The sequence below is a fragment of the Choloepus didactylus genome, chromosome 6, assembly GCF_015220235.1.
Source record: "Choloepus didactylus isolate mChoDid1 chromosome 6, mChoDid1.pri, whole genome shotgun sequence".
NCBI classification, from domain to species: Eukaryota; Metazoa; Chordata; class Mammalia; order Pilosa; family Megalonychidae; genus Choloepus; species Choloepus didactylus.
In genome coordinates this window covers 6,404,544-6,415,418 of record NC_051312.1, presented here as the reverse complement: position 1 = coordinate 6,415,418, position 10,875 = coordinate 6,404,544, and the positions used below count along the sequence as shown (strand labels likewise).

At 62.0% G+C, this 10,875-nt stretch overlaps 1 protein-coding gene across 2 annotated transcripts; it reads right to left on the bottom strand.

Annotated features, from left to right (window-relative positions):
• Positions 1 to 201: 201 nt before the first annotated feature.
• MRGPRF (MAS related GPR family member F) lies at positions 202 to 7,965 on the bottom strand. Of its 2 annotated transcripts, none has more exons than XM_037838901.1 (3): positions 7,810 to 7,965; positions 4,826 to 4,935; positions 202 to 1,967 (listed from the first exon to the last, which is right to left on the bottom strand). In XM_037838901.1, exons 2-3 carry the CDS (start codon positions 4,910 to 4,912, stop codon positions 984 to 986), a joined length of 1,071 nt encoding a protein of 356 aa, XP_037694829.1. In that variant the 5' UTR covers positions 4,913 to 4,935; positions 7,810 to 7,965; the 3' UTR covers positions 202 to 983. The 2 variants fall into 2 exon arrangements, with proteins under 2 accessions (XP_037694829.1, XP_037694828.1); XM_037838900.1 differs by lacking the exon at positions 7,810 to 7,965 and adding an exon at positions 7,219 to 7,300.
• Positions 7,966 to 10,875: the final 2,910 nt, after the last annotated feature.

Sequence of the window (10,875 nt, the reverse complement as noted above, 5' to 3'; positions counted from 1 at the left end):
GAGCCAACAGAGGATGGCAAAGCTGACCACCGCTGCTCGGGCAGAGGGTGGACGGCCCTGCCAGAGGAAGAGGCAAAACAGCTGGAGGAAAGAGCAGCTGCCCGCAGACGCTGGCTGGCCGGAGACTCCAGGCGCCCACAGGGCACCCCAAGCGTGGGACACAGGGACACAGGGCCGACGGAGGCACGAAGCCATCCTCGGTGCAAGTATAAAATGTTTATTGATATACATCCTATTTCTTTAATAAAAAGTCCTTTGGCTGTGCTTGTGGTGGGTGCCTCGGTGCCAGCCCCCGACGGTGGCCAGGGTGGAGCCCAGAGGCTCACGGGGAGTTGCCTGGAAGGTCCATGGAGCCCCAGGGACCAGGCAGATGCCGGATGCAGGTGGACTTCTCCGGCCCGCGTGGAGTCAGAAAAGGGAGCTACCTACCCTGGTGGCTGAAGCTCTCTCCTGTCTCCTGCTGCTTGTTGGGACCAGAAGTCCCCCCATTAAAGTCACCGAGGATCACGGAGAGGGGCAGGGAGGTTGCTTCTGGAAAGACATGGCTGCAAGGCGGGCTGACATGGCCCTCTTCTGAAAGCACCGTTGGGCTGGCTTTGCTCAGACACTGCTGAATAGGGGGTGCCCGCTGTACCATTTTCAAGGAGGGCCGTCTAAAGGGGGAGCAGGTGGATGGGGCTGGGGGCCCCAGCTCCTCTCCTTTACTGACTGGCCTGGGCCAGGGAGGAGCCCCTCTCCACTTGGGGGTAACGTCTGTACCGTGGTCACCGAAGGAGGACAGTGGCTGGGGAGCCGGGCAGGGCCCCAGGGTCTGCTCGAAGGGCCTGTCAGTCTTTCGGCCGCCCCTGGAGGCTCCATGGGGCAGAGACAGCCTCTCTCTTCCCGGCTGGTCCGGGGTGGCTGTCCTGCTCCTGTCCGGCCGCAAAGGGGCTTGGGGGCCGCCGGTCTCCCCCTGGCCCTGCCTCCCCTCCGGCGCTGGCCTCTCAGGAGGCGTTCCCAGAGGGACACTGCATCTCCATGGCGACCGTGTTGGGCGTGCCGCCCCCCGCCTCCCCCAGCTCGGCCCCGTCCCGCAGGGCCCGCTGGAAGACCACTCTGAGGGGCTCCCAGAGCCTCTGCGACTTGTCCCTCCCGGCCAGGAAGTAGATGACAGGCTTGGCGCCGCTGTTGATGCAGATGCACAGGTCAGTGACATACTCGGGGAAGGGCGCGGGGATCTGGAAGACCCAGAAGAGGAACCAGTCGATCCCCAGGTAGATGGAGGACACGAGGAACACGGAGACCATGGCCAGGATGACGTGGTTGAGCTTGGCGGACCGCTGGCGCCGCCGGGCCCGGCACTCCACCTGCAGAACGAGCACCAGGCAGGGCAGCACCATGAGCGGGCAGCAGACGAGAAAGAGGAGGGCGCCCAGGGAGATGTCCATGGGTGTGCAGGCCGCCCCGGGGGCCTCTCGATCCAGGAACACGCAGAAGTAGGTGTGCACGCCAGTGACCAGCAGCGCGAGGGCCCAGAGCAGGGTGCACACCACGGCCGACAGGCGCTTGGGCCGCCGTCGCCAGTACCAAGAGGGAAAGACGACCGACAGACAGCGCTCTGTGCTGACGGCCGGCAGGAGGCTCACGCTGGCGACGAAGGTGCAGAGCCCCACGGTCCTGCACACGGCGCGCAGGTAGACGGCGAAGGCGCCCAGGAAGCCCCCCGTGTTCAGGATGGAGAGCACGGCCTTGCTGCAGAGGTAGCCCACGTCGGCGCCGGCCAGGTGCAGGAAGTAGACGGAGAAGGGGGTGCGCTTGATGGAGAAGCCGAAGAACCAGAGGACCAGCCCGTTGCCCACCAGGCCGCACAGGCAGAGGAGCAGGAAGACGTAGTTCATGATGGCCGGTGGCGGCAGCGTGGTGATCTGCTCGATGGTCAGGAAGCCGCGGCTGTGCATTTCCAAGGCCCCGCCCATGTCAGGGCACACCTGGGCAGGTGCGGAGGGGAGACACCTGGTGAGCTGGGCTGGACCAAAGTCCTGCTTGGAGACTGAGGGCGGGGTGGGGGCGCGAGGGGGTGATCTGTAGGGTCCCTGGCTCTGGAGCAGCAAATTGGTTTCTGCTGATGTCACACCCCGGCCTTCACCCACTTCTAACCATCTGCGCCCCGGAGCCCAGAGCCAGCAGCTCGGAATGCAACAATGCCTGCAGGGTGACGCCAGAAAAAGTCCCCAACTGCTAAGGCACAGGCTGCCCCCAGGAGGAAGAGACACTGGTCAAGAAGGTTCAAGTCATGAAAGAGAAAGAAAAACCGAAGAGCCTTTCCAGATTAAAGGAGATTAACAGCAACATGACTAAAAAAGAAACGCCACACCGTCATCCTAGATTATGTACTGGATCGAAACGAGGGCTACAGAGGACATCATTGGGACCACTGGGGCAACGTGACTGTGCATAAAGGGATTGCATAAATGTTAACTTTTCCGAATAGGATAACTGGCCTGTGCTTATGTCCAAGAATGTCCAGTTCTTAGGAAATACCAGCTATTTAGGGTAAGTGGACTTGGTGTCTGCCATTTACTTCCAAATAGTTCAGGAAAAAAAAAAATCTATGGAGATGTACAGAGATGGAGAGAAAGCACATATGGCAAAAGGTTAATAATTAGTGAGTGGAGAGGAGTGGCATCTGGACATGAATTGGTATTCTTGCAAATTTCCTGTACATTTGCAATCTTTCAAACTAAAACATGAAAATATTTTTAAAAATTTAAAAATCACTTGTACCTCAACAAACAAACTTGTACACTCTGGCCATAGCTGGAGCAGGTGTCTGCCCCTGGCTGGGCCAGGGCTGTGCTGTGAGTTTCTGGATCGTGGGGAAGTCCAGGGGGTCCCTGGCAAGGGGGAGAAGCTGGGGGCAGTGGCTACTTATCGGGCTGTAAGGAAGCATCTCAGTTTCTTAACTGCTGGCCTGGCTGGAAGGCGTGCCCCAGCTGCATTTCAGTCATGCCACATCACGTGCCCGCAATGGAAGATGGGCCAGGAGAGAGAAACTAGGGATGTGGGGCTCGTTCTGGGCAGAGTGGGCATCAGTGGGGACGTCAGGGGAGACTGGGGGGGAGGGGGTAGCTGAACTCTGGATTCATGTGAAATATCCTGATTTTAAAAATGTTCACATTTTAAAAATACCCTGCGGGCCAAACACAACACGTCTACAAGCTGGATTCGTTCTCAGGCTGTCGTCTTTGACCTCCCAATCCAAGTGGCAAAGGCTGCCCCGAGCTCTGGCTCCCCTTCCCACACCCCAGCAGGCCACCCCTCCCCTGTCTGTCCCCCGACCCCTGCATCTAAGGCTGGGTCCCCATTCCTGTCACTTGTGGCTTTTCAGCAAAACAAGCAGGAAGGTCCCTGGGGCAGGTCCGTTCTGCCACCTTCCCGGTGGCCCCAGCTCTGGCAGAAGGCTGGTCCTGAAGTCTGCTCCCCGGGCCTGACACCCGGTAACAAAGGGAGGGACCCTCTGGCCTGGCTCTGGTGAAAGGGATCTGCAAGCAGGGACGGGAGGGTGCTGGCCAGGCTTGGAGGGAGATTCTGTGCGGTCATGGCAAGCTCTTTCAGGGGGTCCTATTGACCATCCTTCACCCCTAAATAGATTTATTGAATTGTCACCTCTGTCTGTCTGTCCATCCCCAGACTCAACCCCTTAGCTCGCCCTTTGTTTTTCCTCTCCTGCTGGTGAATCTGACTCCTCCAGGCCCTGCCGCTCCTCTCCACTGGGGAGCCAGATCCTGTGTGTAAACAAGCCCGAGTTCTCCAAGCCTGGGGAGGACCAGCTCAGAGGCCGGGGGAACTGGGCTGCAGGGGCCGGTCTGGAAGAGGTCAGATCCCTCGGTGCCTTTGCAGCCTGGAAAAAGCCTGCAATCCCATCGCTGGAGTCAGAGCGGAGGGCTGGGTGAGTCACTGGGCGGGAACCTGCCATCCCCAGCCACACTGGGCCTTGTGAAACGCCAGCTCCGGAGCCGGCCCTCCCTCCTCAGCTCCGCCTCTTCCCCGGGGATTTCTGGAGACGCCCCCACCAGCTCCGTATCACTGCTTCCCATGGTTGCCATCTCAGTGGTGCCTCTGGGGAGGACGGAAAGGGCTGCAGGGCAGGGGGCAGAAACCCCGGGGCTGGGAACCCAGAGCCCTGGGCAGGAGTCCCAGCTCTGTCCCAGACCCACGGGCTTACCCAGGCAAGTTACTATGCCGGCTGGGGCCTCAGTTTCCCCAAATGGAAAAGAGGTTGGGCCAGGTAAATTCGAGGGACCCTTCCAACTCATGAGTGTTTTGCTAGGAGTCAGAAGGGGGGTTCCAAGGGGCTCAGAAAAGAAAGAACCAGGTGCATGGAGAGCAGAAGGTGGTGGGTCAGGCCCGATGGGGTGGTAAGAGGCTGGGCCAGGGCCACTGCTGGCGATGGGAGGTGAAGCCGTGGTGAATGAACGCTGGCCTTGGACAGGGCGGGCATGCATGATGTCAAGGCCACTTTGGAGCCAGCCTCCCCCGGCTTCCTGGCAGGGCCTGGCCATGGGAAATCGGGAAATCACTGACTGCCCCATCTCCACAGGGAAGAGATGAACCAAGATGTTTTAAGGTGGGCGAGAGATGTCTCCAAGGTCAGCACAGGAAGGGACTTGGAGGGTATCTGGTCCCCTAGGCTGGGGATCAGAGGGACACAGAGCACAGCAGGGACCCTGCAGCCTGCCAGGGCAGTCCATAGCTGAGGGGTGTGGCCTGGAGGCAGGGGGTGGAGCCAGATGCTGGCCTGGCCCCGCCACCCCGCCCCCCTCCCGGCTCCCCAGTGTGAACTTGCCTTGTTCCTGCTGGTTGAAGGAGCCTCCCAGGAGCAGTTTCCCATCTCCAGGCCTGGTGGGTCCAGAGCTGTCTCAGAGCTCCACATCCAGCTCACCTTGCACCCCCCACCTGGGAAAGGGGAAAGAGAGGGTCACACTGTGGCAGCCGTGTTCTCCACTCTCCCCGAGGCCCCTGCCACCCTCCAGACCCCTGCCCCTAGGCCCCAAGCACTCTGGGCACGGAGCAGCCGCCCCTCACCTGCGCCTCGTGTCCCCTTGGTCTCATCCTAATAGCCATTACTCGGCTTTGGCAGAGGCAGGAGCTTTGGGGGAGATGCGGGGACCGCCCCAGGATGGGGAGTCAGGAGTAGGACCCCAGCGTGGCCCCTCCTGCTGTGGGCCCTCTAATTTGGACCGTCACTGTCACCCTGACCCCCATGGCAGCCCCCTGGGGAAGGAGCCTCTTCCCTTCCCCCAAACACAGGCCACACCTGGGCCAGGAGGTCTCCGGAGCCAGGCGGCTTCTGGAGGCACAGTTTATTTACCCACACATCTCTCGAGCCCTGTCTTTGTGCCTGGCCCCGGGTGGCCCAAAAGAGGGAGAGGGGGAGAGGAGGTCGCTTTTGGAGGGTGGAGGGGGGGCTTCCTGGAGGAGGAGACGTTTGAGCTGGGTCTTGTGTTTTTTTACCGGCTAAGGTGTCAGGTGCGTGGAGGCCATTTATCAGCCATCTCAGCATTTTATCTCCAGCCTCAACCCCAGTGAGGGCTGTGACAACTGGAGACCCCATTTGCTCCTCATCATCCCCTGCAGGTGAAATCATTCTCCTCCGATGTGGGCATGGAGGCCCAGGAGGCGAGGCCACCCGCTTCCCACAGGACCGGATTTGTGCTTGGCCAGGACATGAGGGGCTGCGGGGGTGGGGGGCGTCCCAAACCGACTTCCGCTTCCGCCCCCTAAACCTGAGTCCCCGCAGACAAGCACGTCTGCACCCCCACTGCGCAGGTGGGGAAACCGAGGCTGTGAGCGCGGCGGGGGCCTGGCGTGGGCACAGCCCTGGCCGCAGGCCGCCTCGGGCCCGCCTCCCCCTGGAGGGCGCGCCCGGCCGCCCGCTCCGCTCGCCTCCCCCGAAATTCCTCCCTCCGCGCGCATCGGGTCCGCCCCGGCCCGCGCTCCCCGCCTCCCGGCGCCGCGCGCCCGTCATTGGCTGGACGGGGGGTCCGTCCCGCTGGCCGCCCGCCCCCGCTTTAACTCTTGGCCTCCGGGATTTGGAGGCTCCAGCAACGCCCGGGGGGCTGCGGGCGGGCCGGGGGGCCCCGACGGTCCGGCGCCGACTCCCGGGCCCCCTCCGCCCTCCTCTCCCACCCCCACCCCGGGCCTGTCCCGCGCGCCCTTGGGCCCGGTGCGGTTGGACGGCGGGCCCTGCGCCTGCGCTCGCCCCTTCGCGGCGCCCAAGCTTTCCCCCTGCGACCCCGCTCCCACCCGTCCTTCCTGGTCCCCGGTGCGGGTACCCCACCCCCTGCCCCTGCTCTGCTTGGTGGCCCTTCCCGCCACGTGGGATATACGCCATCCCGAGGTCTGGACCCCAGGCTTTGTCCCCAAAGGTGTCCGGACTCAGGAGAGCCAGGCCTTTCACCTCGGCCAGGCTAGGACCCTGTCCCCCAACTTCACAGATGCTTCCTGAGGGGAGGCAGCTGGGGTGGGCGTGTAGAGGGGGCTCCACCCTCACCTCTGGGGGGTGGATGTGGCAGTGGATGTCTGTGTGTGTCTGGGTTGCCCTCTTCTTGTCCTACCAGGGACTGACTCTCTGAAAAGCAGTTCTCTCAGGGACTGAGAGATCCGAAGCCAAGTGGGCCCCAGATGGGCCATGTTAAAAGCATGTGTGTGTTGTGTGTGATGCGTGAGCGTGCAAGAGTGTGATGCGTGTGTAAATGGGTGCTCCTGGGATGGGACAAGGACGAGGAGAGAACCAGCTTCCACCAACACGGAGCAAGCAGGCTGCCAGCTCAGCTCACTTCCACCCCTGCCCTCCAAGCACAAACCCGAGCACGGGGCTCCCGGCCACCTGTCTGCCTCCTGCTCCCCCTTCCCCCCACCTCCACGTGACCCTGTCCCAAGTGGGGTCCTGGGGTCCTCACGGCCGGTCTCTGCAGTCCAGGTAAGGCTGCCCTCGAGGAGAACCAGCTGGAAAGTGCGGGACTCCAGCCCTTCGAGGAGGGTTTCCAGTGCACCTTCCCAGCCCCTCTCCTGGAGCCCTGGCCTGGCCATCCGTGGGACCCCTGTCTGTCACCCTCCACCCCTCTGCTGACACAGGAGGAAGACTGTATGTCTTGCTCTAGGTCCCTGGGTCCCATGTGCACTTTTGGATTTCAGGAAGCTTCTGTAGGTGAAGTGAGACCTTTCCACACGGCTCACCCGTGGTCTCCATCCAGTGTCAACAGCCACATCAGGTCTGCTGGCCCTGGGAGGAGGTGGAACCCAGGCATTGGCCCAGGGCTGCCCAGGCTCATCCCTCTGTACCCTCCCCAGGGCTGGTTCAGGATGGATGAAAGTCGGGGAGCAGAGTCAGCGTGGGGGAGAGCTCGGGAGCCCCTCTCTCTGTGCTTGGGCTGCTGCCCACGGGTGCTCCCTCCCCGCCCTTCCAGGGAAAGCAATCCTGGACAGCTGGCGAGGTTGGGGGGAGGTTGGAAGGGAGCCCCCACACTCAGGGGGACAGCTGGACGTGGGAGACGGCTTGGGGCTGGGGGAGAGGCCAGCAGGGGAGATGGGGACTGCCGGCGTGCCAGGGCCTGACACACGGGAGGGGGGCTGCTCTAAAAGTGCCCCAGTGACCCTGGGAAACCTGGGGCCTCAGGAGTCATGGAGGAGGCCCTGTGGCTCCGGACAGCCCCTTTCTCCAGCTCTCCAGTCTCCCTGCTTGGAACCGCCCGCCCCTGAAGTGCCCACCTCCCATTCCCTCCCTGCTTGGCTTCCGCCCTGCAGCCCAGGGGCGCCCCATGCAGTTACCTGCAGCTGTCCCTCGATTCCCGGAGGCCCCCTGTGTGGAGAGCCCCTCCTGTGAGCCCCCGGGGCAGCAGGCCCACGGAGCACCGCCCGGAGCCTCGAAAACGCGAGCTCGGAGCTGGAGGACGAGCCCTCGCCGCCCGCCCGCTGGAGGAGATGGCTTTCGAAGCAGAACCCACCCCAAACCCAATTCCAGGCCCAGCGGGGGAGGGGGTGGAGGGCGCAGGAGGAGGAGGGGCTGAGCCGGGATGAGGCTTCAGGAAGGAATGCCCCACTCGGGAGCCCCCCCCAGAGCCCCACTGGGAACTCATCCCTCCGCCTGGTGACGTCATGTTGGCCCGAGCACTGTGGCCCGAGTCCAGCTGTTAAATCTCCCTTGCATCCTGCAGCTCGGCAGGGCTGCCTGGGAGAGTGAGCGCCGGGCTTGACCACTTGCCTGAGCTTTGGAACTGCTCCTAGCAGGCTTTGGGGGTGTGCAGGACACAGAAGGGCCGATCCCCCCACTTTTAAAGTTTACCGAGGGGCTGATGCCTGGGCAGATAGCAGTGTGGGGGCTCCATGGGGTGAGGTGGGGGGCAGGCGCCCCTAAGAAACGGGCAGTTGCCCCCCAGGTGCCACCCCACTCCCCCTTCTCACCTGGGAATCTGCAGGGAGGGACCTCCCTGCGGGCTTATGGAACCAGGAATCCCCCGTTGTCCAGCCCTAATCACAATCAGATGGTGCAAGTGGAAAATCACAGCCCTGGCCGGGGCTGGGGAGCAGTGGGCCGGCAGGGAGCGCGCCTGGTGAGTGCGCGGCCGAGCAGGAGATGAGCTAGCCCGCGCGGCAGTGCCCCTGCCGGGGTCCTGGAACATGCGTGGTGTCCGGAGCACTGAGCCCAAGCCTGGGCGGGGGCCGGGAAGCCAGGGAGGGGGTGAGGGGTGGGGAGCAGCCCCGAGGAGCCCCCTTCTACCCTGGGCCAACTTTCCCATGGGCCTGGGGAGCCCGAGGGAATTCCCATCAGTGCTTTCCCAGCAGGGGCAAATGGTGCCTGGGTTGGGGGTGGGGGTGAATAGAGCCCAGAAATAGGAAGTTCCCCTGCACCTGCCTGGGAGCCTGCCATCCCTTTCCCTGGTTCCTTGGGGCAGTCTTCAGGGGGGAGAGGGGCACCTTGACTGTACCCTGCATGGCCCAGCAGGCCTCCTGGGTTCTTTTTGGGGCGGGCCCCTGGATGCCGGCGGCCTGGAGAGAGGCGGGGGCAGGCAGCAGGCAAGGGGGGTCGTCCCGCCTCTCCCCCTCCCTGGGCAGGACAGCTGGGGCCCAGCTGGGCCGCTTGTTTACAGCATGTGGAGGCAGAGGGGGAGGCCCGGGGGAGGCTGAGTCCAGGCAAGTCCTAAGTGTAATTGTACTTGGACACTTAAAAGGAATTGTGTGAAGCGGGCAGTGGCTCCCAAGTCTGCCACCTTATTTGGTATGGAAACTTGTTTCTTTCAAAATAAGTGAGTGGCGCTTGTAAATGAGGAAATCCTCATTTGCCTGAGTTTGCTGAGCCAACCCCATTGCCCCTCTGTGCCCCCCAACTCAGGGAGGCAGGTGGGCTGGACAGAGCCCCAACTGGTGGCCGGGGAGAGGCCTTTCCCCATCTGGCCTCGGTTTCCTCACCCATCAGGTGGGAAGAATAATGACTCTTGGAGAGAGTAGGAAACCTCCTCATGCACCCCCAGAGTGCTCAAGGTGAGGGGCTGGCATTATTTACTCATTCATTTGTTCGTTCACTCAAGAAGGTTTTAGGACTCAGTCACGGGGAGACCAGCCCAATGCAGGGGGGGCTGAGGCCCTCTCATTCTGTCCTCACCCTCTGATCAGCTGCCACCCTGCCATCAGGTGTCCTCCACTCCCTGGAGGAATGAATTTAATTTTTATTTTTAATTGTTCCCTGCCACAGGCGTCACCAATGGACTCTGCAGTCCTATACCCCAGTTCGGCCCCTCCCAAGGGCACAGACCCAGGCCTTCTCTACTGGGGGCTCCTGGGGGCAGGAGGCTGGTCCCAGGCAGGACTATCTCCACACCAGGGCCCTTCTGTGGTCCATGGGCTGCTCTGCTGCTTGCTGGATGATGGGGCGGGCATGGACCAGCCCTCCAGCGGCCCCCGCAGCCAGCAGGGAGGCAGAAAGCTCCAATGCCAGCCTGCCCACTGCAGATCTTACCAAGCATCTCCTGGGCACCAGCACCAGTGAACCAGACAGACAAGGTCCCTGTCCTCAGGGAGGCAGACAGGTGTAAATCTGCACTTGTGCTGAAGGTGCTGAGAAAGGCAGGTCACCCCAGCACAGGTGGCTGGAGGTGGGGATGGCTTCCCCGAGGAGGTGACAGTGGAGCTGATAAATGAAAATTGGGCAGAGGAACAGCTGAGCAGAGGCCTGAGCAGGGAAGGGCACAGCCCAGCTGTGGGAGGGGCTCAGAGAGGCAGAGATGGGGCAGAAAGATGGGGGTGGGGTGGGGTGGGGTAAGCACATTACAAGGCAGTCCCGAGAGGTACGTGAGGCCACCAAGCCCAGAACCCCACCCCTCTTGTCTTGTTCTCAACTCTGCTGCCGTTTGTCCCCATCTGCCCAGGCGATAGTTACAGTGATGATGACAACAACATCATCAACAATAACTAGAGCTGCCGCAGTCCCCACTTCACAGACTCGCTCAGTGCCTATTGACTGAGCACCTGCTGTGTGCTGGCACTCTTCCAGGCCCTGAAGATTCATTGACGAACGAATCAGGGTGCCCAGAGCCTGGAAATGAGGAAACTGAGGGCCAACGGGTGTCTCTGTGTATCTGTGAGAGCCCCTTCTCCCCACCTTCCCACAGGACCCAGCTGGGGGGCTGGGACCTCCTGAGCTCTCCAGCCCCAGCACCTGGTGTAGAGGCCTAGAGATGTGAGAAGTGCACCAGAACCCCTGTTAGGGAAACTATTGGTTTCCCCAATTCTATCAAGGAAAGGGGGTGACAGAATTTCACGGTAACTGTGTCCCCTCCTCACCTTCCACTTCAGCTCTGATTGGCTGGTTCTTTCTCCCCCCTGCCTTATTTAAAATTT